Here is a 27,868-nt window from a genome sequence, read left to right as displayed (position 1 = left end):
ACAGATGTCTAGATTTTATTCATGACGACTCAGCCTGTCTATCTGTTCTGATAATATTCACTTCTTGATTTGTGTTCATAACTCAGTGTGCTACCGTTTTATTTTGTATGTAATAAGAATCTTTTGAGCATTGTCAAAAACATATTTTCATTTTCTTTTAAATTCAATTTAATTCATATAGTATGGTTAGAAATGAATCCGTTAATCGCTTAACTAACCAAAACCCACGGAGATAGGTGGGCATGTTTGTTTTAATTTCCAAATTTTCTGTAAATTCTCAGCTGTGTAGCCCATCTAGTCACATACATCTCCATATTCTATAGTGACATGCAGAGGCAGCTGCTGTCTATATAATTACTTCCTAAAAAGATTAGTATCTTGTCAGTAACTATATGTCCACTGGTCAATGGAGTGGAAAGGCACAGAGGATGTGATGATGATGGTGACTAAGAGGTGGATAAATGAGACTGCTGCACTTTCAACATACAAGTTCAGATTTGATCTCAAACAAGATTATCAGCTGCAATTTAAAAAAAAAGTGTGACGCTTAAGCCAACTGCGATTGGAGAGCAAACTTTAAGAAAAATCCCCAATATGTTCATGGAAGGGCTTGAGTGCTCAATGTCCTCGTGACGTTGCCGATACTATTTTTTTAATAGCAAAGGGGGAGTTGGTACGTGTTGTGAGGCAAAAGCTCCCAGCAGCATCATCAATGATTATTCGTAGCCTTCAGCACAGCGTGATGTAAGTCCTGCTACTCCACCTACGCTCCAGTTGCTGATTGGCGTTACGCAGGTATCCTGCTATTATTTATTAGCCCAAAGCGCGGATTCTTCATTTATCCTGACTGGATCTCACTGCAGGACCTATCCGTTCCTACTTTCCTCTGCACCGGGGCGCACGCAGCTGACTCTTATAACCCTATACCTATCTGCTCTACAGAACACAGGTAAAGAAAAAGGTTACTCTTAAATGCTAAAAGTTAAATGTTTATTATTTTTCATCGTTTATTTATTACATTTTCAACAGTTGTCTTTTTTCTGTCACGAAGAAGTGGAAGGGTTTACCATGACTTTTTGGAGAGGAAACAGAAGGGGTCTACGTGACATTATTGTCGTCTTTTTTGTGTTATTGCTGGATAATTACAAGATAATCAAAATAATCACTTACTAACTACACCAACAATACGTATCATGATCTAAATCTTTGAAAATCTATGCGCGCTTTTACGCACCAATTACGTAGCGGGTTATACACAACAGCTATGATTGGCTCCTGATTATAAGCTATATTTTTACCTATAATGAAACAACTTAATAAAACAGAATAACTGTACATTTTGTCGTACAGGTGGTGCTGACAAAATGAGAAGAGGTTTGCTGCTGGTGACTCTGTTTCTCATCATGAAACTTCGACACAGCCAGTCCAGATGCGAGGAACCCGGATCGCGCAGAGCAAATCCAGATGTAGGTTTCCCAGCACGCAATGACAAAGCTCATTACCAGACCATCTTTTAACATAAACTGATTATTTTTGGTTTCTCATAATTCCAGCAGACCACAGGCTTGAACAACCTAAAGCAGAAAAGTCTGAAGCGGTTTAGCGATTTGGATTATGACAGCTTTGTGGGACTGATGGGAAGAAGAGATGCCGGTGAGTATCTCACTGATTATATTCAAATGTGTATAATAATAATAATATTAATAATAATAACAGTATTAATGATAATGATAATAAATTGAAAAAAAACGACAAAATGGAAATATAGGCTTTGTGGTGTAAACAATGTCCCTTTCTTAAATTTGAGTTTGGATTTTATTTTCTCAAATGTTCACTTCTATTTCACAATGTTGTTTTTCCTTTTCGATTTCATTTTTATCAGATGAAAACGCTGTTCAGTCACCACAAAAAAGTAAGACCTTTAAGATCAGTAATTATATGCTTGCGGTCTATAAATTCTTTGAAAACATCAAAATGTAATGGTTCTCATTCTTCTTTTTAGGGGAAATGAATGACATTTTTGTTGGTCTTATGGGAAGGAGAAACTCAGAGCCTGGTGAGTGTGGCAATTCACAAGCGTCAAATATCTGTTAAAGCCCTCTTGGCTTTTGTGTGCATTCAGATTTAAGGTGTTCATCATGCAGATATCATTATGATACTATATTGTAATGTCTGCTCTCACAGATAATGGTCCCTGGAGGAGAGAGCATCGAGAGAGGAGAGGCATTTTTCTCAACAAGTGCAGGCTGAGGTGAGTGCCTTTTCTTTTTTACTATAGATGGAACATCTTCACTACTAAAAAAACAAAGTAAACACTTAACCTGGCTAATAAATAAAACCATATAGGACAGAGGTGTTTTTGAAGATTTCTGCCGTCTTAATACCGCTGACTCAAATTACTTTTTGATATTTCCTCCGTATGCTTTTTGTTTCTAAAAAGTAAATCTCAAATGCATGAATAATGAGTGTGTGTGTGTGTGTGTGTGCGCCCGTGTTTTGTTACAGGTTTCTACAGGGGCTGTAGGCATTCACGAAGAAACTCCCTCATCTGGCAACAATGACAGAAGATCACAGAGAACACAAACAATGAACTAAACGTCTAATGGAAACAATTAAATGCCGTGATTCACACTGTAAACCTGCCAGCTGGCTTTTGAAAGTGACCATAACCTACACAGACTGTATTTGTTTTAAGACCAAACATGATTAGTAGTGAGAGCCGATACATTCTATTTCTTCATCATGTTATTCTTTGTTCTTCAAACGTTGAAAATAAACATCATTTTTTTTAAACATCATTTATTCATTTAAAAACATAAGTGCATTTTCCTTAAGCTGTGTATGAGTGATTCTTCAAGCTTGATGCCTGCACAGAGGTTCAATCACACCTGTTACAATGTTTTCTGTTGGGTTATAAAAAATGACTTGAGGGATTCATACCGTGTTGGATTTACTGTTTTCATCAGAAGCCAGTGTTTTCAAAAGGAAGTACAGAGGTTTCAAGTACACACTTGAATCAGAGCATCTCATATCACTCAAAGATAAAAACAGACATTGTTAACAGCACAGTTGTTGTCCTTACTGAAACAAACATCGTATCACTGCTGACAGCAGAGTCTGCTATCCAACCACAGGGTTTAAAAGAAAAGCAAAGACAAACAATGCAAACAGACGCAAAGGCAAACAAAAAAAAAAAAAGTCATTTGAAATGTTGCTTGTTTCAGAAAGTCAAAATAAAATTAGAAATTATAATTGAAATTCAACTTCAGAAATGTAAAACCAGAACATCAGATTCAACACTAGAAAAACAAGAGGCCATCAATAAAAGAAGTTGTGATACACAGACACAGCAATTTATTGCTGCGCTCCATTTCAAGAAAAAAATAAAATCAATTACAAATGAGACAATCTTTTCATATCTGCTGCTGCCTTATTGGCTCAGAACAGGTACGTTAAATAATATTCTATGTGCCTCTTCCTGTATTTCTCCAAACACATATCTGGGACTATAAATTATGACTATGTCAAACTAAACCAACATTTTATCTTGATTAAAAATAGCCAAGCCATAAAAAGCTCCCACCACTCTCACTGTGAGTGCTTACAGTGTAATACTGGCTGGTGATCGGATCGAAGAAAGCCCGTCAGAAGAGAACATCAGCCGACATGTGCAGGGTGATCAACCACAGCTGAAACACAGAATCAGCGGTGCAGGCCTTGAGTGACTGCAGTCCTGTTCTCAGTAACACGATTGTCTTTCCCCCCTTTCTCTGACTCCATCTCTGCTTTAGTTTGGTTTCCACTAACAGAAAGAGCCGAAGTTGTGCGACTCCTTCCATCCGTCACCTCCTGAACCCCTTTAAGTTCCTCCGTCACGGCTGTCTGCGACAGCGGGCCGAGGCTCAGACCCGGGCGTAAGGAGGGCCGGTAGCGTGGCTTGTAGCCGTACGCTCTCAGGTGATAGGTGTAGTACTCCAGTGTGTACATAAGCTCTGCCTCTACATAATGGAAAGATACTGCCAAGTCAGAGCAGCACTGTGGACCCTGAGGAAGAATAACACATGTTAGCACATAGGATTGCACAAAAAACACATGTACAGATACTAAAAGTTAGGACATTAGAACACACTGGAAATATGCTACATTGCAATGTATTTTAGGATTAATAATTATGACACATATAAACAAACAGTGGCAGTCTCTATCATCCATCACTCTGCAACCAAATTTCACAGCTTTTACTGTACGAATGTACCTTATTCTAAAGCAAAAAAGAGAAATTGACCACTAATTATCCAGAATACTCATTTGCAACAACTTTTTTTGCTGCTGCTGCAACTACTACTACAGCAAGTTTAACCTCTAGCTTTTCTTCACAATGTTTTTAAGCTCTTAGCTTCTTTAGATAATGCAGTTCAGCTTCCAACTTGGCCAGTTTTACATTTAAACTACTAAGATTTCCAGCAGTGCAGTTCAATGCTTTTGGGCTTAAAACATTTTCAGGAGAGTATCTGCGTTTTCAGCAATGATTTGCAATTAATTTCAGCATTCACACGCATTTTCTGCAGGAAATGCATTTTCTAATTTTAATTGCAAAGTAGTTCCATCATTTGCACCAAATTGACCAATTTTCTCTTTGTCGACAGGACACTGTCTCTGTTGCAATCACCTACTTTGAAATGAACTCATTTTCTATTTCAATTCACTCAGGGGTCAAGAACAGCATTTCAATGTGCTAGATAATTACATATTCATTTATTTAGTTATTTTACTTTTGATTATAGCAACACTTACATTTTGTTCTATTCATCAAAAGAAAAAGAAACAGTATATTGCACACGACTTACTCTGTTAGAGAATAGGTCCCTACTATACATTACAAAATGAAAGAATAATTCTTTCACTTGAAGTGCAGATGCACACTAATGATATTAAAGGATTTTCAACTAACAGGTTCACCCCCTCAACAACATGTCTACTAACCTGACTTGCCCCTCTCTAATAAGGCTTATCCACTCCACTGGATGTCTGTCTTATCTCTGAGCTATCTGTAAACCGCCTTGTGCTTTAATGGTGACTTGTATGTACTTTTGGATAGCTTGTAGAATAAATTTAGACAAGAAACATGGGGATAGAGGGTGGTATGATATGATGCAAACTGGGGATGTTGGGGTGATATGGTATGTGTTTTACCATTATTACACTGGACACCCTATTCTAAAGCATTATTTGTTTGCATTTAACATATCTACCAACTTGCACTAATGTAAATTTTCACCGCACAAGCTCACAAATAAAACATAAGTGAAGGGACTTGCCTCAACAATTGGGTAGTAACAATAGCTCCAGTACCAGAAGCTCTTGGAGAACTTGCTAGTTAGATGGTGCTCTGGCACAAATGGGTGGAAAGTTTCTCGATGCAAAGTATCTCTGGAGTCCCCCGCCAGAACGCCCATCTTCTCCAAACACTGGCCCAGCGCCAGATCCTCTACGGGCGTGGTGTGTGAGCAAACTTTGGTTCGAAAACCTTCAACGAATCTCTTGAGGGCCTCTTTGCTAAGCACATAGCCTGCCCCTCCGCTCATGTAGCCTTGCTTGGTGTAAGGCTTGAAACGTTTGCCGAAGTAGATGGGCTCTTCAGGTGTGTGGTTGGACAGAATCCAGCGCAGGTTGTCCATCACCACATAGGTGTCGTCATCAGCTTTAAGGAACCAATCTGCTTCACTCGCATGGTGCTCGTAGACATAATGGAAGGCTCGAATGGTCTTCCAGTAGAGCTGGTCACGGCCCTCCTTAGTGCCCAGGCCTACAGTGGGGAAGTCTGCGTCCTCCACAGAGCTCATGAACACCACCACGTTGCAGTGGCGACTCCAGGTGGCCCTGACATGGCGGGCCCTGCTCTGCAGGTTATAAGGTCCAGTCATCACCCAACAGAGAACACGAACCTTCTGGTACAACACATCTGCCACCCGGCTGTCGTCATCTAGAGGGGCACAGCAAATAGTGTAATACACAATGTGCACGCAAAGAGCGATCGTACGTGTGGTTCAATCAGGAACGCCACCCTACAATGGCACTCCACACATGAGCACGAGTGCTCCATGTCCGATCACTTTATTTCTACTTGCTATGTTGCAGATGACACTTGACATAAGAACCGTGGTCAATTTTCCTGCAGTAGTACTTGTAAGTGTAAATGCCTCAACACAGATTAGAAAGACAGGTAACTGTTTAAGAGTAACTAAGGGTGGGCAGGTATCAGTCAATCAATGTTGGCCTCTGTGTGCATTTCCCTCTTTTACCAAGGCTACTTCCAGATCTATCAAAGCATCCATGCCAAATAATATACACTCCATCTGCTCTGTCAGTGTCTATCAGTATTTTTTTGTGAAATAAATAAACTCCATTTATCACCCTACACATAGTAAATGATGTTATCTGTAGAGGACCAGTGTGGAAGACTGTAAATCACCTTTTTTGCGAGAGTGTTGCAGGTCGATGAGAGCAGCTCCCTCCTTCCTCCAGATGGTTGGTCTCTCTGACACCACTGTGGCTTTTTCCTGAGCCTCTGACAGCACGGGGTAGCTCCTCTCAAACCACACCTGGCGTAGGAAGAAGTAGATACTGCAGGCCCCCACCAAGAAGCCCAGGGAGAAGGCCCATCTGGAGCTGGAGCCCTTCATAGTGAGACCGACCCCCAGCACTGAAATGTCCCAGTTACTGCATGTCTACATCGGAGTACAACACACCAGGATCAGTTTGATGGACCGACAAACCTGAAATGTTATTAAAAAAATATTTTGCAAATCATTGTGTCGGAAAAGGCTCCAATGGTAAAGTGTTTTTGATGTGTGCATAAAAAATGAAAAGATGCAATGTGATTTGAGTACACTCTGCAAGCTTTATATTATATTGGATGCACTTTTCAGTCCCAAACAACACATTAAAGCATTACAACATCACTACATTTGATTTATACACAGACATTTAAACTATAGGCTATAATATAACACCTGAATTCGGTTTGTAATTTTGGCATGAAGACTTTTATAGAGTCCTTTGTGGACATGGACTTCGCACTTAACACAGCGTTTGTGTCTCACTGTTAAATTGTATTTATCTGCTGCAAACCGTAGACTGATGTTGATTAACATGAGTTGTTTATTCAAAAAAGAAAAAAAGAACTCTCCATATATCATGCTTCCCTTCATTATCCTAACGATAAATAAAGTCGGAGATAATCCAGTGACCCTAGGACATCAGTTTATACCCAAAGCACATGACTGAGAGTGCTGCGATAGCGAAATAAAGCCATGTGGTATCCATGACTATAACTGTATATTTGCTGAAATAGTTATTATACACAGTAGCAGCAATGTGTATATTTACAGTCAGCAACAATGTGATCTACACCCGTAGGCCTGCGTGTGTTATTTACCTTTGCTGGGTTATCATTAATGTGCACGACATGGTTTAACCCATAAGCAGCGAAACATTGCCCGTTACCGAAAATCGGCACAAACCTGCTACACCTGTCAGTGGTGTCGTCACATGCTCACATGATCCGATGGGTTGTTGTTGATTGAAGTCGTCCCTATTTTGCGTCGCCAAATGAAATGATTAGTGACGAGAACAAGCCACTGTGCAGATTTTCATTCTTCGGCATCGCAGACGAAGCTCTGAAAATGTGGCCTCTCATTGGCTGGCTGCTGGTGACGTATGAAGGAAGCCGCCTTTCACATCCTGAAACGCACTAACGAAAATGAACTGATAGTTGTGATTTATTACCAGATGTATTTATTATTAATTAAATGTGTGATTTGAAGATGCCGAGAGATGAAATAAAAAAAAGAAAGGAAGAGGGGTAAAGCTGTTCAGTTTTAGCTTGGCCACTAGGTTTCACCCTAACAAAGCCTAACAGTTTAAGATCGACCATAAGACTTTATTATAGCTGTAAAACATCAACTCTGTTCACAATGCATGAGAGATGTGATCGAGATATATATTATATAGGTTGACTATAGAAGCTGACCTGTAAGAGCAACTGTATAGAACAAGCACAACACACCATTCAGTTGCAGTTTAATATTTGTAAGAAGCCTTCACAACCAGAAGATTTGACTGAGGTTTTAAATTGTTACTTAGGCAGAGTTCCAAGAGCAAGCTACAGGAAAATAGAAAGAGAAACATAAACATAGCACTATTATGTATAGAAGTAGCTTAAAAATAGTCTGTAAAGCAACAATAACTGTCACAGGGTGTGGTGGCGGACCCAAAAGCATGACCAGGGAATACAGAAAACAAAAGAGTTTAATGCAAAGTGGACACAAAGGGAATAGCAGGGGCATCCAAGGACAAGAGGGCGAGGGTGATCCAAACTGTAGAAACAGGAAGACAAATGCAAGAACAAAGGAAACAGAACTCAGAATACACTGAGCGGCTGAGAGCAAACAGGATACAGAGCAGGTTGAAACAATGATCTGGTGTCGAGTAGATTTGCAAACGGGGTAGATACTCTTGGGTGATTTGTAGATGCAAAGCAGCTGGGTTGACTGGGCAGGTGACGTGAATTAATGTAATTAGGAGGGAGCCAGGAGGCAAAGCCTATCGTGACAATACCCGGTCCGGCAACATACAATGTTTAAGGTTGCTGTAAATTGTAAACAAATATAGTTCAAAGTAATAGGCCTACATATTGAATGGATGACTATTGAATGGGTAATGTAATAGAATACTTTATATACAATATGTGGGTGGTTAAACATACACAGCATGCTGGATGTTTATATTTCAATTAATCATGGAACACAAAGACACTCCAAGCCATGTGCACAGTCATCTAAAGACAGGATTCATAATCATTAAGTCCATGACAAACAGTAAAAGTAAACAGGAAAAGAAACCGTAAAACAACACAATAATAGAAATGACTCATATCACCAGCCACAAAATGAATGACAAAAAGACACCACTGACACAAAATACTGAAGAAACTCAGCATTGAGCGATGGAGTTGCATTGTGGATCTGGTCAGAGAGAAGTGGTCAAATACTCAGGAAGCTATATGATAGAGAGACACCAAAAAAAAGTATAGAAAAGTAGAACTAGCAGAATCCCTGAAGACACAAAGCTACTACACATGGGATAAATAAAAAAGGCCCAAACCAGAAAGTACTTGTTTTTTTACCTAAATACGGCCACAGAAATAAGATTCGTATTTTTGAAAGTTGCATCTCATAACATTTTCTTTATGAGAGTGTCATTTTGAAATGGAGGTGTAATGGTGTAACGGAACGGAAAGAATGCAACAACGCTGTGCTTGAAGACGTTGCTCTTGAGTCATACGCCTTAAGAGGAAGTTTCGAAGTAATCAAGGCATGAGGAAACAGAAATGAAAGTAAAGATTTTGAAACAACCGGAGAGCCATGTGCAACATAAACGTCTTCAGTTAAAGTGGGAATTGCAGCCCTGACAGATGAACAAATGCTCAGTTGGGTTGAATTTGTGAATCAGATCATCTTTTCTTGTAGTTTAAAAGCCACTACGTCTATAATTTAATATCAATGGGATTATAACTATAGTTAACTATAATATTTGTAATTATTCTAAAGGTATAAAACATACTCTGATTGGGATAATAACTTGTGTCTGATCAGTTAGTTTTCTTACACACAAGTTCAATTGGCTAGTTTAAAACTTGCTCCCTCTCTCATTTTAAAAGTACAGCATCCATGACTGTGTGGGAGGAGTTGAATTGGTTGGACTTTTAAGTGTGCAGTTCTAGGAGCCTTTACAATCCAAACACTTCGAAACGTTTCTCACTTTCCGCAGCATGACAACGTGGTGCTTAGTCTAATGTGTTGACAAGTAGAAGCCTCCACGATTTAACCGGTAAAACTGGCTTATCTACGAAGCCATTTGCCTTAAATACAAACTTGTCTATGCAAAGCATTTGACCCACGCTACTAACGCGCGGTCCAAGAGGAGTGGCTCCAAACAACTGGAGCTCACAGGACCCAGAACGCACTGGATCACGCCTCGCAGGCTCAGACAGCTTTCACCCGACCGGCAACAGGACTTGACTTGAAGGCGCTGGAAATATTTATCCTACGGTAACAACAATATTAAGAAAAATGTCCATATCTCTTCTTTCTGGACTGTTTGGCATATCGCATTGGATTACTGCTTTCATCGCTTGACAAATGGGGTATGCTTTGGCAAAATTGTTTTTTTTTTGTTGTTTGTTTTGTTTGTAATTCCAGCTCTCATGGATCGTTAGTGCTGGCACAAAAAAAACCCGTCCATGTTTAACTGACCATAGATATCCTTTACATGTGTCTTGCGTAATCATTAACTTGTAAATAATATATAGAACTATATTTGACATAACTATAAAATGTTTGTAACTATACAATGTTTAAATAGCCCCGCACAAATATCTTACACACTCTTTCTTGTGTGAGACATGTTTAAACTTGTACAAATACTTTTGTTTTTTTAATGCATGAACATTTGCCTGTAATGGCCTGAGTTTTGTAATTGTGTGATAGTTGTGGAAAGGCATGAGGCTTCTTCAGTTGGGTGATTATACTGTATGTGGGCTGTTTTTTTGTTTGTGTTTTTTACTGATGTAGCTTCAGTCAAACCTTGTGGAGACTGTTTTGCATGGTAGCCGAGTATGCAAACTCAGGAACAGAAATTGAATATAATTTGATTATGTTGCTTCAAAGTCAAAATATATTTTTTTCTTTAAACCGTGATGAATAAGTGAGGTTTCAGCCATATTTGAAATTCTGGAGGCCTAACACTTGGTGTCATTTTGATTTTCTTCATGACATGAACATGCTGACATGGTGTGCGGCCAGACCCCGACAAACACCCTTGTTCTCAAAACCCTGTGAAAACCGAGGTCGCAGCACAGACCTCACCTAGCAAAGGACATTTAAAGAAGCCTTAACACATCTGAACATCTGTAAGGGAAACTACCTAACTATACTGTGGCGGGAGAGTGTTCCTTATAGATGTCAAGGTTACCATTCACCAAGACAATAGAGCATTGGAGACTTTTGTCGTTGTTGATGATGGCGGTCTCAGAGCACTGTAAACTAAGCTTCAAGCCAAAGTTGCCTAAATGTATGGGGAAAACTGAGTTTTTAAAAAACTATGACGTGAGCCAGCCCAGTGATGGTCAGTGGCTTTGTGCTAGTAAAGTTTTGATTTTAACTCTGTTGTTATTAACCGGTGGATTTTGTCAGACACTGTTGTGGGCATAAAACAATGATTTTATTGCCGCAGCATGGGACTGAGTGCTGGTAAACCACTAATTATTCTGTTGGCTGATCAGAGAAACAGAAGAACAAATAAATCAACAGTATTATAGCAGTGTAAGTGATCACAGAGAGCAAGAGGGGAATGAGCAGAGGTTGTCAGACGACATGAAATATTAATTTGATCAGCCCAGATGTTGGCTGCATGTGCAGTGTTGTTGTTTGTCAACTGAAAAGAGGATAAAGAAGAAGGGATTTAGGTGTTAATTGTTCTTACTTTGGACTAATGGACTTCCCCCCTCAGTCTATTCACTACTCTTCCCCAGAACACGTTCTCATTCCAACGCACTGGTTAGCCCAGCGCACGGTCTCAGTTAACGCGTAATAAATGTGAAGTTAAGTTAAGAAAAAACATCATGGTTTATAAATACCTAAACTAAGAAAAAGTTAAACAATTGAGCATACACACACTTAAGGGTGCCATGACAAAGCATCGGTGATGCCCTGGGAATGACAACGGGCTGTCTGTACAGCCAAAAAGTGCTGCAGTGAGAATGTGGTACGAGATCAAAACGAGGAAGCATGCTGATATGCTTAAGTGCTGTGTCAATCACACACATAATCCTTATTCAGTCAAATGTATGGCATATTTTATTTTAGCATCTTAACACTTTTATGGTTTTACGGAGCTTCTACTTGGTCTTCTACCTGATATTGAAAAGTCTCTAATTCTAGAGCTAAATGTATTTCAATCTTGCTATCTTTAAGATAGCAGACACTCAATTGGAAGGATGGAATTTCACACACAAATGACGCTCTGCTGAATATGCATGAACCACCTTTAAACCAACACACCATCAACTGCAGTCTCAAAACGGGTGGCACCTGACAAAAATATCAGCAGGCTTCACGATGAACACTGCAGACCGGAATGCTGCAGATGCAGCCTCCACATCCTGTTGACATCATTAAGTTCTCATTGAATTATACATGAGCTTCAAGTCTTGATGCTGATTTATGAACAATAAGCTTGATGGTGCATTGGCAGCATGATACATGAAGATTTGACAACCCAAATTTAGTTTAAATTCAAATGTCATAATTTCAAATGTTATAGTTCAGTGATCTTAAAGGGCTAATGATGTACAATACATGAACCAGCTAATTTCAAATTCAGGACTTCTGACAACAGCTCCAAATAAATTGTAAACCAGCTATGAAGAACTGAAAAATCCAGACTCATGTCAAATTGTCAACAATCCAATCAAAGCCAGTAATTCCCATGTGAAAGACAGGACCTCTTTTACATGCCCCTTTGTTTTCCTTATCCTGTGAGGTCTATATGTATACCCTTTTGACATTTCCTTTAATCTTCATTCTAGATGCGTGCCACCTGTAAGAAGTGTCTTGGACTGCTTTTGATCAGTGGACTATTGCTATTCCTGTTTTGTGCTTGGAGCCCTGGGACCAGCTCAGGAGTTGACATACGGCAAAGACAGGGGGGTGAAATACAAGAACTCCTTGAAGGGAAACTCCAAGACACCATCAGTGGCTATCATGACATTCCCTACCATATAAAGGATGATGTGGCATGGTTAGTTGTAAGTCAGCATGTCTAAATTCTGCTCTGAATTCTCATTTGTATCCTTAAAAACTCACTCCGTGCCATTTTTTCTGACAGTCATTTGGCTCAAAATACATGTGTGTGCCGGGCTGATGAGGAGACATTTCGCCTGCCGTTCTCCAATCTGCTGTTCCCACGTGTGTGGGCCCACAACATTGAGCTTGCCTTCTTAGAGTCCCATCCTGACCCAAGGGGCGTGAAGCGTCACAGAGCTCAGGAGTACAGCCGCTTTCAGACAAGGTAAAGTTTAACTGATGAACCATGTGACTCAGTGAACACACCCTTGTGTACTCAGGTAACTGTCAGCGGGAATCACTTGTTTTAGAAGACAGTGCAAGGTACAAAGCTTTTTTAAAGTCTCACAGCCTGAGGAAATAAACTGCTCTGAAGTTGTGATAAAGTAGCTGATACTTGTGTATTGATGTGTGGTGACCATGTCAGGTTGTTTGTGATGCTGATTCCAGGGACTTAAACCTGCTGCATGTCTATGAAGATTCTCAGCATTAGTAGAGCTGATAATTATTTAGATTATTGATGTTAACAATAGTGAAAAAGTAGTGAAAACTACCACAGTGTCCCAGAGCCCAAAAGTACATATTGAAATAGTTTGTTTTGTCTTCCAGCAGTCCAAAGTAAAACATATTTAATTTACAAAATTAATCAAGCAAAGGAAAGAGGAAAATGTATTCTCAGACGTCTAAATCTAACTAAAAGGCAACTGGATTTCATTAGTTTAACTTATGAGCTATGTGATGCAGATTTTAATGTACTTGAACCATACATCAAATTCGCAATGTGTCTTCTCTGTGTGCAGTCTGTGATCAAAGTAACAAATAGGACTATGGTGTAGAAATACAGATACTTTCCCCTCTAATATGTTCTGTTTGTAAAGGTCCTACAATCCTGCAGATGCACTTATTGTAGCTGAGGCCAACAATCCTCTTCAGTATCCTACCCAGGGCGTGGAGGTGCGACCCCTCAAAACGATCATCATTCCTGGTAAAAGCATATCTAACATTACACTATACATGATATCAAAGCTTATACATTACATCTTCACCTACTTTTGGTCTGTTAGTCAAAATGCGTCACCATCATCACATCTTGATATTCCCAGTAGTAATTTCTTTCTTCCCATAGGTTTGGGTCTTAAAGAAGAAACAGGATCCAGCCATACGGTAGTTTCTTTACTTTGTGGTTTTCTTTGGGATAAACAAACTCACTTTTTTCTGTCTAAATGTTAAACTTGTTTGTTTCTTTTTTTCCTCAAAACCATGCAATTGGTGCGCCAGGTCTATTTGACGGCAACATTGGGGACTTTAGATGTTGCTGCTACAGTGGACGGGGTCTCTATTAAAGGAGAAGGAGAGAAGCACATGACACTTTCTAGTCCTCTTCTCTCCGCTCTGAACAGGCAGCTGCAGTTCGTCACCTATACAAACACTGTTTTTCATCCCAAGACAGCAGATACAGGTAAAGTCATCATGTGGATACTATCTTGATACTAAAAGTAGAATGTTATGTTTACCTGTTCAGCCTTATAGAGTTCCATCCTAATGATCAGAGGTAATACACAACACTTTGAATCAATAAGTAATGAACCAATAGACATTATGGTAATGAGGTAAGGGAGTATTAATCAATACAATATACATACTTTATATCTGTGAAATATATTACATTCAGATACAATTTCATAATTACTATTATAGAAGTGACAAGGACTGCAGTGCATAGGCAATTACAGCTTGACATGACAGTTGTGTTAACAATGATAGAAATATGCACTGCTTCATCTCTTATCCCAATTCTGTTCTGCAGTTCAGTTTTCCACTGACGTTCACCAGTCATTTTTCACTATTAAAGTTGGACATGGAACCATACCTAAACTGTACAACTCTGGATATCAAAGAGGTTTGTGAGCAGTTATGTCATTATCAATTTATTTTTATGCAAAGTGTTTAAATGCCCTACTGCAATGTTTTAGCATTTTTTTCTCCTTCTATTTAGAGTACAATATTAGTGCTCTTGTTACCATCGTCACCAAGACCTTTCTACGCTATGACAAACTCAAAGACCTCATTGACAGCATTCGTCAATATTATCCCACCGTCACCATAGTGATAGCAGATGATAATGAACACCCACAGTCAGTGACCGGGCCTCACATTGATCATTACATCATGCCATTTGGAAAGGTAAAAAAGTTTTATAGAATCATATTGAAATTTACAATAAAATATCAAGTATCATGGATTGCAATTATTAACCAGCACAGTTTTCTATGTGTTGATCAACCTTCATCTACTATATACAGGGTTGGTTTGCAGGACGAAACCTGGCAGTGTCTCAAGCGTTAACAAAATATGTGCTCTGGGTGGATGATGATTTCCTCTTCACTGCAAACACCAAGGTGGAGAGGATGGTGGACATCTTGGAAAAGACTTCTCTGGATCTGGTGAGTTTCATGCCCAGAGACAGTGCAATGTGTGTGGGCGATATCTGCTGTTCTGATGGTGACTGCATATTGTTGTATGAATAAATACTCTGCCAACTTGAAAGTTTTTGAATTTGCACTCATACCACACAGAGCATATTTTCATAGGTGCAGCAGGCAGGAAATACATTCATTTTGAGATTCTGTTTAGCACTTAGATGACTCTCCATAATCAAACTTCCAAACTAATTCTTGAGCTTCTCACCCCTACTCTACCCGTTGCTGGCTGTCCCTCGGTCAAAACTTGGGCTGTAAACCTTGGTAGGGTATTATTGTGGCACTTGGTCTTATACATGTTTTATTGACTTGTGCAGCACTTGCGCTAGAGCATACTACATATATAGATACACTTTTAAATGTGACATTAAATGTAATGTTCTTCCGAAAAGAAAATGTGTTATGTTTGTTGAAATTCTTTTTACAGCCCGACAGCAATTAATACATTAAATGCTCTGACAAAAAATAGAAAAGGACTTTAATAAACCTGTTCAATGATTTAATTCAGCCTAAATTAAATAATTCAACTGGCTACCTGCCTGCCTCTCCTGCTTGCACTCTGCCTCTGCTGTGTTTAGACTGTGATTGTATTAGTACACTTGCAAAGAAGCAGGAAGTTGTGTAATATGAGCCACACTGCCGACAGTTCCTCAAAAAGAAGGATGTTCTCTAAGTGGTTGACCACTTCCCTTTAGAGATTAAGATGGCATGAGAGTGAGTTATTATGTTCATCCGGCTGCTTTTTCATCTTTTCATCCCACTTGTATTAAATTGTGGGGCTGTGGAGTTTGCGTGTTCTCCTCGTGTCAACGTGGGTTTTCTCCCACAGACCAAAGAAGTGGCAGATTCTATTAATCTTAGCTCAGGCTAGTTGAAGCCTGTTCGTAGAATTCCCCGTAGGTTTGAATGTAAGCGTGCATTGTTGTCTGTCTCTATGTGTCAGCCCTGTGATAATATGACAACCTATCCAGCATGTTCTGTCATCACCCAATGTCTCAATGTCAATGTACCGTGAAAGGATAAGCGGTTACATGATAATAGATGTATTACGTCATCCAGCGTGTGACTTGACTGTGTCTATCTTCACACATTTATTTCATTGTCTTTACATTTTTGCTGTCTTAACGACTTCAGGTCGGTGGTGCAGTGAGAGAGGCGACAGGTTACACTGCAACTTACCGTCACACCATTTCAGTGGAAGAAGGGGGAGAGGAGGGTGACTGTTTACATATCAGAGATGGATATCACCATGTCATCGAGGGATTTCCCAACTGTGTGGTTGCTGATGCAGTCATCAACTTCTTCCTAGGGAGGACAGACAAGGTGCAGCAGGTGGGATTCAATCCCCGTCTGGCCCGGCACGGTCATCTAGGTGAGTCTATCTGTAACGTTGGCTATCAAATGTATTAACATAGCAGTTTATATTAGCTATTTTCTCTACACACTATACAGCTGTGATACAAATGTTGAGTTGCTGCAGAATGGAAAGATATATATATAAGGAACAAAACCAAGGAAAATTCAAGGAAGGATTGTTCAAACTAAATTTTCTTCTGGCACTGCAGAGTTCTTCATCGACGCTCTGGGCTCCCTCCACATTGGCTCGTGTAGTGACGTCATTGTAAGCCACGCATCGAAGATCATTCTACCCTGGAGTAAAACAGACTCACAAAAGGCTTATGACAAATTCCGCTATTCATCTTCCACTGCTGATAATGACGTTCATAAGGAAGACTTCTACTTCAAGAACAGGTTCAAGTGCATGACCAGTCATTGAAACGTGTGCTGAACATGTCTGTTTGTTGGCTAAATGTGAGGGAAAATGGGAAATTATTGTTTTCAGGTGAAGTGAAGACTGCAGAAAATGATATTGTTATATTTTACAGTTTACTTGCTGTTAAGATTGTGTGGACTGGTGGACTTTTTTTCTATGAATAGATTACAATTCTTTGGTCAAAGTATCATGATATCTTTAATGCACTGTGTTGATATCCATATCTAAAGTGACTTGAAAAAAATAAAACGACACAATCTGTAGAGGAACCAACGTTCACTAATCAAGCCGAGTATGATGTAATCAATGCTTACCAACCTTTTTCGTCTAACAAACACCCACAGCCCTGCCAGATGGGCTCAAATTCTGTAAATCATTAAATGACCTGTGCAATAAGTGGCATGAATATCCTGGAATTGTTAATGAGTAATTCACCTCAGATTCCCCTCAGATTCACCTCAGAGACAGTACGGTGGGAAAGTATCTGTTGCTGCATCTACGAATGTCAGATTTTATTTTTATATCAAATGATGTGAACTTTAAATAATACTATTTGTTTAGCTATATGTGTCATGTGACATGTTGCACTGCACTGGCAACAGCTTAACATGTATGTTATGCCACTCAAAGGCCTTATTTATCATATTTGTTGTTTTCCCAATAAAAAACATGGCTCATGGATTTATCATGTTTTTTTACTCAGGTAACATGTATGTTTATAACATGTTTTGAATGTATTGTGACACTGTATTTTTGCACTTGGCTGTGTAGGTGTAAAAACTGAAAAAGTGATGTCTTGCTGTGCAAGTAAACTGAATAGAAATTACACCGTTGAACTATATTTTCAGTTATTAAACATTTGACAAGCTTGTACTCTGTTCTTTAAATAATAAAAGTGAGAAAGTCATCAAGCTTATCATTCAAGGTTCAAGGTTCATTTATTGTCATCACAGGGTTGCCTAAGGTAACGCAGAGTGGTCTGGTCCATTTATGCTACACAAAGAAAAACAATGAAATGCACATTAAGTTGCATGCACTCATTTGAGATAATTATGCTTTTCTATGCTTTTTTTTAGATATGTTCTCTACAAAATACAGTGAAATAAAAAAAATATATGAAATAGGTTTTGTGTTGCATTTATTACGGTCAGGTGTCCGTCTCTTTGGTATAACTTCAGTATAACTGCGTGATGTTTATTAGAGAGCTTTTGTCACTTTGGTCTTAAGCAAATTAAACTCATTTTCAAGCGAAGATTTTGAGAAATTGCACTTGGGTTTGGTAGCAAAACATTCATTTCAGTATTCAATTACCCGAATGAAGAGTGTGATGATTTATAGCCTACCTTTGTACTATTTTATGGCCGTTTAAAGATCCTCATACTGGCAATAGACTTTTCATTTCTGTTCTTTAGCTCAAGTAGTATTTTGAAAGAGGAACTTTTACTTATAATTGAGTATTTTTACATTATGGTTTTAGTACTTTTACTTAAGTAATGAATAAGTATTCCACCATAGAGTTACAGGTAATTGTTGTGACAATTTATCATGTTGTTCTTTAGATATAACTTGTATCACTTAAACCTGAACATATGCAGACGAGGCCATCCAAACTCACCAAACCCAATTAATAAATGTTATCAAGTCGAAGGTATTTTATGTCTGGCTTGCTGTTGTGTCATTCTGATCTCACCACTTAACCCTCTTCCATGAATACTGTCAGGAATTTAAGTTTTAATAGCGCTCCTAGCATGGATATTATGTTACAATATGTTTACTTGTAGAAGGTTTAAACTAAAAGGAGTTACTGAATGTGTTGTGCACTGTGAGAGAAACCAGAGAATTTATGACACCGCCATAAAGTAATAAAAAACAGAGAGAGGGGGATGTTATTGAAAGGTTTCTGAGCACAGCCTTCAAGGAGGGAGGAATGGGTCAAGAAGATAGCCGACGGAAGGGGGGTGTCTTCTGTGGTCTTCTTCTCCTCTGTTTGAGAAACTTTTGAACATAACAATACCAAGCACGTACCAAGGCTGGGACCTTGGCCTGGATGCCTGGGCCCTTGAATGGATAGAGCTCTCTCCCAATGAATGAACCATACGTAGGGAGAGAGCTCTATCCATTCAGCTGAATTATTCTAAGTGTCTGTTCAATAAATACTTGGACATTTGAGAGTTTTTTCATCACGGTTATTTCTCGCAGGGAGGTGAAAACGATACATTGCCACCACAGTAATAAGATGTCTTTCTGATTGCTTGATGTGTGCTCCTATTTGTTTCCAACAAGGATAAATAAAGAAGTTAATAAACTTCTTGTTTAAGGTATTATTACTATGGTGACAACTGACTGTCATTCCAATGTTTCACCACAAGATGGAAACAAAAGATCAGAGAATAATGCCACACAAGTTGAATGATTTCCTACCTTGTTTTTGAGGACCCTAACATGATTATCATCATAAGTAATATACTACTACTAGTAGTAGTACTGGTATCAGTATAATAAGTACTAGCAGTATTAGTATTTTCATAGTAATTATGAGCCCACATGGTTGGATTACAGTGCCTGTGTTTACCAGTACATCTCAACGCTTGCTGTTTTCTGCTGTTTCTGCACTTACATTAATAAGAAATAATATAAATGACTTATTGTTTTATCCTTTTGTAAATATTATTCCACTGATTTCTCCTGTTTTTTTCCCATTTGTTTGGGTTTTTTCACTCCACTATGCGTGGGTCAATTAAAATAACTGTTAGAACATGTACATGATACCTGTAAGCACTTTTTCATTAATCAAAGCTTTGTCATTCAATCACTGACCTTCCCGGAGGAGTTTGCCGGGTTTTATGTTTGTGTACAGTTAGTAGGTCTGCCGGTAGAATCTGGCTTAGTAAACATTTGGCCAGAGCCTTGTGTACCATGTTCTAATTGAAGTGGACTACTTCCTGCCAATTAGTGAAACACTCCTTGAGCTTTAAAGGGAAAACCCAAAGGGTACAGTGTCTAGAGGCCTCTTTGAAATATGCACTGGAAAAAATTAATAACTTGGCTATCCAACATCAAGCAAGGAAATAATTAGGTTTTTTTTCCCTTTTTCATCCTGGTTTTGAACTCACACTGCATATAGTTTTATCAGGTCAAAGTAACAGGATTATCATGTGTAGCAGTGGGGGAAAACCTTTAACTGTTGGACAGCAGAGGACAAAATGGCTGTGAGCTAAGACATCACTTCCAATCTATGTAATGGCATTTACAGCTACTGGTAACACATATCTTGTCCATCTTTCAGAAGGTTTTGTCAGACTTGGTTTATGAACATCTTTCTTTCTGTAGAAAGTGGTTGACAGGCTGGATCAAAAAGTTGCATGTAATGTGATTTTAAGTTTAAAAGAAAATATACATGAATTGACACCACTAGCTTGCCTGATGCATGTTAAATAAACCAGAATTTGGCAGAACTAATGACCTGTGGTCCTACTTTCCCCCTGGTACAAATGAAAACCTTTGTCTTTGTGTCATTTGAATAATGCATTTCTCATATTTCATTATATCTCAGTGCAGACACGCCGGTCTACGGAACCTCACCAAATACAAAGACTGCTCTTCTTCTCTCTTCAAAATACGACAGAGTGGCGTGCTTCACATTCCACACTGTGTTTTCCCCTAAAATGTATTCACACCTAATAACCATGGTAAACCAAGTATTGATGTAGAAACCTAACTCAATTTAATGGTTCATTATGAATCACCAAGAAGTTGTTTTTTGATATACATTTATGGTCAAAACAGCCACTGGATGGCACAGTTGCTGACAAATACGAAAGTAATTTCATAAAATATTTTGTGCAGTCTCTCTGGAGTTCAAAGAGAGAACATTTTAAGGTCGTATGAGTTGGAATTTACTTTACATAGTTGCATATTCAAGCACATATTTTTTTTAAATATAAATACATAAAGTATTTAACAAACTATTCAGTGCACTTTATATTCAATCTGTATTGCAAACAACACACAGAAACTAAATAAATACCATTATGCTAATATTCCAGTATATACAACAATAAAAGAAAGAACAATTGTCATATGCAGTTTTATGGTCACAGGACAAAATTACTTATTTGCATTTTCTTTCTTTTCTACACTAAATATACGAGGAGAATGTCTGTTTTTTTATGTCTGATCTTATTTAAAGCCCTCTGAATTTGTGACCGTGTACTAAAATCAGATTAAAGTGTACCAGAAGAGAGTCCAATATTTGTGAGAAAAGTGGTAACACTGTATGTAATAATTATTGTAATTCATGATGTGCTACAACACGCTTCTGTTTCTTTGAAACACTGGTATATAATGGTACACTGCTTACAGCAGAGAAACATAGTCTCTGCTTATAGAACAAAATGTATAAGACCCATTTGCCCTCTTCTGTCTTCTTAGTCCAAGACACTTGGTTGATGGGAGCATGACCCCTCACTGTCCTCCTGGCTCATACCCAGACAGTCGTGGTGTTCTCTGTATGTTTTTCCTACATCAGACGACAGAAGTTGCTTTTGGTAAGTAATTAGAAATGAACATCTTTTGAATATTTGTGAAAATGTCTCCTCTCTAGCTTACCTTCTGCTGTTGAATGTACATCACTGCATCATGAACAGTAACAAAAATATGCTGAGGGCTCATGTAGGTCATTAGACCACTTGATGTTAGGATCTTTAAGACGCTCTCTGAGGGGATAGAAATCATTGATAAGCATTCACTGCATGCAAGTGAATAAACTATAAACATAGAATACCATTAGGAAAGCAATCACTTAGATACAGGCCTTACCATTGCAGTTTGACAAATATACATGAACTCCAACTTTGTGGCATTCAGTACACATCTGCAAAAAGACAAAAGCAATCAATCATGTTGAGACATTGCACAAAGAAATAGAGAGAACCCCATCCGGGGAAGTTTGAAACATAATGTCTTGCTTTAGACTAACCTGTGTAAAGAGTCTTGCTCCAGCAACATCAACAAATGTCACACTGCTACAATCGATTAGCACTGCCTGAACATCACTCTTAGATTTTTCTACAGAAAAGAAAAACGGTAATGAAAGGAAAGCTTGAAATTATCTGCAGCACATGTCTACCAAAAATGTAAATAGAGCAATCGAAAAAAAATGTAATTTGTAATGGCCAAAGAACTATTGTAGATATCCGTATTTAAAATATATAGTTTTTAGTTTTCGTATGGCCCACGCTCATTATTTACCAGATTTAAAGAACTCATTTTCTGATGAAAATGATGTGTTTGCGATTCCTCCTTCCTAAACAACAATGGAGGGAGAAAAAACAATAAGACACAAAATCAAATTTTACAGTGTGAACTTCATATTTGTTATAATGCAGCTCATTTAGTAATTCTAGTAGTTGTACCACAGTGCTGACAGTAGCCTCTCGCTCCATTTTCTCCAGGGCCTTTCTGGCTTTCTCCCAGCTGCGGATCTTCTCTGGCGTCAGGCCTAGCAGCCTGCTCATTTCCTCCCTGAAGAAGCTACGGTTGCCGTAGTAAATAGGCCCGTTGTAAGTCAGGATCTTCACTCCAGGTATCTCATAGCACTGAAAGGAAAACAGGATCGTCCCAACTTTATTCTTGGATGGGCTGCATCGTCTCTGAGATTGTGAATTTCAGTTGTTGGAATCAGAAACTACAATTTAAAGTACAACAAATGTCAGTTTAATAACAATAAGTGGTTAACAGTCACCTTGCTGTGGTTCTCCAGAGGTCTGTAAATTTCTGTGTTGCTGGCCCGACCAAGCACTGAACAACCAGCCCTGTTGGAACCAACATTCATCAACTTTAGTTAACCACATCATAGCTTGTGATCTACATAGCTTGACAAGTATAAAGTGATCCTCTACTGATGAATGTTAGTTCAGACCTCCGATACATATATAACACTCTCAATGTCCTTGTCAATTATAATTTGGTTGTTTCTGGAGCTTTCTAATTCCTATAAAACCTACTCTTCTTGCCGCAGATAAGTGTGATCTTCTCAGTTCATGTCGCAGATATCCATGGTATTTCGTACGATATAGAGTTATTGGCAAGAGCACTATCTGGATTGCGTCATAGTATTCGTGCAGAGGGAATGGAAAATGTACCTTTGTGTGCGGCAGATGACGGTCATCATAGAGAAAACCACTCCGATAGCTAGGCCAAGATCCACGTTGAGGACCACTACAGAGAGCCAGGTTACCACCCAAACCATCTACACAAGCCAAAATAACATATTGTCATGTCAGGATATATAACAATTAACAATGGAGGCGCGTCAGTGAAAATAATATTCCAGTGTGTGCAACTTGTGCTCTACTAGCTCACGATAGCATGGCCTGGTTGATAACTGATTCTCATTGGTTGGAAAAGTGCTTCAAATAATCTTGCACCTGTGACATAACCATTATCATTTTAAGATGAGTCATTAATTGATCAGCAGGCAGCTAAACTGCAGCGGATTCAGACAATAAAAACCTGTGTGACCTCACTCAGCTCCAGCTAAAATTACCAGTAAACACTTGTGTTACAAATAATCACAAGAATTAAATCCAGTTGTAAGTGGTTGTCTTCCATTTAAATTCCAAATTAAAAAGGTAATGTGTTGCTAAAGGCACATCATATATGAGTCCAGATGAGGTGAATTAAGGAATTCTTTAATGCTTTGTAAAAGGACCACAGCCTGAGCAGATACTGATAAAACCAATTAGCTTTGCTTTATGGGTCAGTTGTTGACCTAATGGTAAATATAGGGAGCTGATTATATCATCTTCCTTTCAGTCTGTTGTGCTTTATTGTCATGCATGGAGACCATTTCGAGGAATACTTATATTGTTGTATTAATCTATTGTCTTACAAAGTCAATCTTGCTGATTCTCCACAAATCAGGTAAGTCCTGGAACTGGAGGAACATCTGCCTGAGGCTGGTGACGTTGATACATGCCAACACTGCCTGGGGGGAGAGAGATAAAGGATGAGAGGAGTAAACTTTCCATTTCTTTTTCTCTCATTTTTGTACAGACAGACACACACATATTAAACACACCTTTGGTAGGAAGTAGAACAGCGGTCCAATCAGAAGCAGGACAATCAGAACAACCAGACTTGTGAACAAGCCGGAGAGCTGCAGGAACACACACACAACACACACAACACACACATCCCTTACTGAAAATCCCGGTAGCGTTGCTCCTTGTTTAAGGATTTTCTTGCATGTTGAGCTTCCATATTGTGGGATGCAGAAAAAACTCCAAACAGTTGGATGTAAACTGCATTCAAGTGGATTAGTACTCATAAAACCCCAATCTGTTATCTTTGGCAGCATAAATTGAAGGTGCATTCAAATACATAAAAGAACAGATATTATAGATTGAAAACCAACATTTTGTATTTATCTGTTGATCATAATTAAATATACAATCAGTAAACACAGTAACATAAAAATGACCTTTCAAACTATTTGAGAGTGAAGTGTTTTCATTTAGTTTCCTTGGTGTGACCCTTCTGTTGATATTTGAATTGCGGATTGCACCTTTATAATACAAAAAGCCTACCAGTGGCTAATGAATGTGACACACAGAACTGACTGGATATCATGTATACACTACCTGTGTGTATCCTCCAGCACTCTCCAGTATATTAGTGGTAGCAAGAGTGGCTGAGCTGGGGAAGCATGTGAAAAAAGAAGACACCGTGTTGGAGATACCGTGAGCCAGGAGCTCCTGAAATAAAGCACAGGTTCCATACAAAAAAAGTTAACACATTGGTGAAAGTCTAACATGTCAACAAGCAGCTGGGAAATGTTCACACTTTACCTGGTTGGGATTTATGGAATATCCATGTTTATCGGCATAGATCATTGCCAGAGAGACCGACACAGCATAACCCACAAATGTTATTGCTATGGTGTCGCCAGCAATGTCGGGGAAGGTGCTCAAGGTAGGCATCTGTGGCTTTGGGAATCTGAGGAGAGATTAATTAAAAGTCAAACTCCTAAAAGCTACTGAGCTCAGTGTTCAGGCCTGTTTTTTTTTTCAAATCCAAAAAGATTACCCAGCTGGGATGTGACCAACTATCTCAATGTCGTAAGTAGAGTCCAGCGAGAAGGCATAGGCCACACCTGTAGCAATAATCACCTGAAGAAACAAGTATAAAACCATTACTTATAACCTGTTGATTACATTGTAAATAGCAAATGTACCCTGCACATTCATAAATGCAGTTGACTAACCGTGAGGATCTCCACAGGGATGGGCGTACGAAGGTGCTGTTTGTAACGCATGTTGATCTCCTTAACTGGCACTAGAACAGCCAAACACACCAAGGAGATCAGCAGCTCAGCCATGTTGGTGTGGGGCAGGTTCTCCATCACTGACGCTAAAGTCTGAACACAAGAGTAGGTGAGCTGTGAGCAGAAAGCACAAAACCCCCAAATAACAACATGGTGGATTAGACCATCGAGATTTCATCGAGAAACGCCGCCTACCTTGAAGAGGGAGAAAGTCCCGGTGTGGCGAGGGAGCCGCAGCCCCAGCATGCTTTGCAGCTGTGAGACAGTAACATGGAAGGCAGCAGCACTGGTGAAAGCCTTAACAATTGGCTCTGACAGATAGGTGGACAGGAAGCCCAGCTGAAGACCGAACATACAGAGCTGGGGCACAAGAGATTAACACATAATTATGAGCTGTGTTGGGGAATCAAGTCCGCCGGCGTTCATAAAAAGACAGGTCTGCCGTCACAGTTGCATTGTTTTTTCATTTTGTGTTAAATCCATAGAGGTTGTGCATCCGTCTTACCATGATAATTCCTGAGAGGAGCGCTACAGCTGACGCAACTCCAATCCTCTGGGCCTCAAAGTCGGCCGCTTCGGGCGAACTTGAGTTCATCTCCAGAGGATGGGGAACCAGCTGCTCCACCACAGAACCAGTCATCAGACTCACCACAGCAAAGGTACCTGAGAACAGACATACAGCAGCATCTCAGTAACAGTGGAGAGCGTCGAGTTCTGGATGCAAGCATTAGATAATGTAACCCTGCTGATCAATGAAGCTCATCTAGAATATACAGATGATATGACACAAGTCTTACCTGTGGACACATGGCGACCTGTGCCAAAAAACATATAGAGAACCACGGGGAAGAAAGAGGTGTAAAGGCCAAATATTGGTGCTACGGATGTGAGTAACGCGAAGGCCATGCCTGCATCGGGAAGGAAATTCAAAAACACAGTTTAGCAGAAAACACATTTTTTCTAATGTATGTTCAGAATGTAAAATCTGTACTTATATAGGTTTATATGGCTGAAGTATGTGAAGTTAACTGAGTACAAAAAAATAATAATAGAAGAAATATAGTGTATGTAGTATCTACCCTGTGACCATGTCAATTTTGACAGTTTAGCCTTGTGGTTGTTTCTTTGTATAATTATCAATATGAATATAATCATAATAATAACTGTGTATTGTTGACTTTTCTCATTATTATTATTATGGTTACAATCATCATCATTTTTGTATCATATTATTGTTAAGGTATAATCATTATAATAAAATCCTGGCTCAGTTGATTCTAAATGAAATTATTTACTTGTTATAATAATGTAAAATACTGAAGTAATGTAAGACAAAACGAGCCTTATTTGCCCGTTGATCACGATAATACATAACTCACCTTGTGGAATGTGAAGAATACCAACTGTCAGTCCCCCTATAGTATCTCCTAACATCCATTTCTTTAGTCTGTATTTTGGCAGCCAGTCAAAAATGGGCACTCTCTCCCTCAACAGGTGAAGGCAGGCTCGCCTTGAACACCTGCACTTCCCTGCGAGCTTTTCCCGGAGCCGCAAACTTCCACTCGTGTTATCATCGGAGCCGTAGGCCTGTTTAAAGCGGTCCTCCGTGTAAATATTCCTGTACACGGCCACAGAAGCGCTCATATTGCCTCTGATAAGATGAGCGATGATAGTTCACCCTGCTGCAGAGTCAGTGAAGGTCTGTTGCAATTTATAGCAGACTCCGCGCTGACCTCAAGAGCCATGGCATTTTCCTGTCAGACTCTTCTTAGCCAATGACATGGCTCAAAGCTTTTTTGTTGGTGTTGAACAACTTTTTTTCCACATCTTTGTCATGCCTCAGATATCATGAAGGTGTGCTGGTCTAGTTTTTTTTCCTACAAAAATCCTCTGGGTCCTACTGCTGGAAGAATTTTTACAACAGCTTTTGCTTCACTCACAACCCCTCCCTTCACACACACACACACACACACACACACACACACACACACACACACACACACACACACTATTCTTTGCACTATACACAATATATCCTTCTTGATGTCCTCCAGAGAGCTACACGGGAGGTACAAACTCAGAGGAGGCACAATTAAGTCATACAATGTATACCACTGTGAAACGCCCGACGAGATCAAAGTCTTATTGTTGGTGGAGCTGAGGTGTAACCTCAAACCTTATCTGTTAGCGAGGAGTTCATTTCCGAGAAGGATGGATGTCTGTAATGGGTGGGCGTTTAAACCGTGTAGCCACCAGGAAAAGGGGTCTGGCACCCATGAGACCCCTGTGAAACTCAATCACACATGGCAGCCTGCTTCATGGATCAAACCACACATTGACTCTGATCAGAGATTGCGTGTGATGAGTGACATGTTGTTCTTTG

General features: G+C 39.3%; 4 protein-coding genes across 7 annotated transcripts; 2 read left to right on the top strand and 2 right to left on the bottom strand.

The window, feature by feature from the left end:
- Positions 1-1,364: 1,364 nt before the first annotated feature.
- tac3a (tachykinin precursor 3a) lies at positions 1,365-2,633 on the top strand (the record flags this gene model as incomplete). The annotated part of the gene is made up of 6 exons (XM_079174748.1): positions 1,365-1,466; positions 1,554-1,653; positions 1,883-1,912; positions 2,003-2,056; positions 2,185-2,251; positions 2,506-2,633. 6 exons carry the CDS (start codon positions 1,365-1,367, stop codon positions 2,522-2,524), a joined length of 372 nt encoding a protein of 123 aa, XP_079030874.1. The 3' UTR covers positions 2,525-2,633.
- Positions 2,634-2,840: 207 nt separating this feature from the next.
- c1galt1la (core 1 synthase, glycoprotein-N-acetylgalactosamine 3-beta-galactosyltransferase 1, like a) lies at positions 2,841-7,662 on the bottom strand. Of its 2 annotated transcripts, none has more exons than XM_079172109.1 (4): positions 7,524-7,662; positions 6,473-6,728; positions 5,319-5,983; positions 2,841-4,044 (listed from the first exon to the last, which is right to left on the bottom strand). In XM_079172109.1, the coding sequence occupies exons 2-4, from the start codon at positions 6,681-6,683 to the stop codon at positions 3,703-3,705; spliced, it is 1,218 nt and encodes a 405-aa protein (XP_079028235.1). In that variant the 5' UTR covers positions 6,684-6,728; positions 7,524-7,662; the 3' UTR covers positions 2,841-3,702. The 2 variants fall into 2 exon arrangements, with proteins under 2 accessions (XP_079028235.1, XP_079028236.1); XM_079172110.1 differs by having other exon boundaries at positions 7,560-7,662.
- A 2,215-nt stretch (positions 7,663-9,877) lies between these two features.
- b4galnt1a (beta-1,4-N-acetyl-galactosaminyl transferase 1a) lies at positions 9,878-18,075 on the top strand. 3 transcript variants are annotated; one of them, XM_079182408.1, is made up of 11 exons: positions 9,878-10,112; positions 12,650-12,861; positions 12,949-13,131; positions 13,784-13,890; positions 14,047-14,069; positions 14,184-14,364; positions 14,713-14,805; positions 14,902-15,089; positions 15,209-15,349; positions 16,520-16,757; positions 16,951-18,075. In XM_079182408.1, the coding sequence occupies exons 2-11, from the start codon at positions 12,650-12,652 to the stop codon at positions 17,160-17,162; spliced, it is 1,578 nt and encodes a 525-aa protein (XP_079038534.1). In that variant the 5' UTR covers positions 9,878-10,112; the 3' UTR covers positions 17,163-18,075. The 3 variants fall into 3 exon arrangements, with proteins under 3 accessions (XP_079038534.1, XP_079038533.1, XP_079038532.1); XM_079182407.1 differs by having other exon boundaries at positions 9,878-10,207; positions 14,032-14,069; XM_079182406.1 differs by having other exon boundaries at positions 9,879-10,112; positions 14,032-14,069.
- A 3,293-nt stretch (positions 18,076-21,368) lies between these two features.
- Positions 21,369-27,129, bottom strand: slc26a10 (solute carrier family 26 member 10; the record flags this gene model as incomplete). Its single annotated transcript, XM_079182084.1, has 18 exons — positions 21,369-21,678; positions 21,768-21,874; positions 21,978-22,032; positions 22,138-22,226; positions 22,410-22,464; positions 22,574-22,756; positions 22,903-22,972; positions 23,303-23,409; positions 24,052-24,147; positions 24,241-24,318; positions 24,803-24,916; positions 25,010-25,157; positions 25,248-25,330; positions 25,426-25,578; positions 25,681-25,845; positions 25,991-26,148; positions 26,283-26,393; positions 26,865-27,129. The coding sequence occupies 18 exons, from the start codon at positions 27,127-27,129 to the stop codon at positions 21,640-21,642; spliced, it is 2,076 nt and encodes a 691-aa protein (XP_079038210.1). The 3' UTR covers positions 21,369-21,639.
- Positions 27,130-27,868: the final 739 nt, after the last annotated feature.

This window comes from Pholis gunnellus, assembly GCF_910591455.1.
Source record: "Pholis gunnellus genome assembly, chromosome: 2".
Taxonomy (NCBI): domain Eukaryota; kingdom Metazoa; phylum Chordata; class Actinopteri; order Perciformes; family Pholidae; genus Pholis; species Pholis gunnellus.
This window is presented reverse-complemented; position numbering and strand designations above follow the sequence as displayed.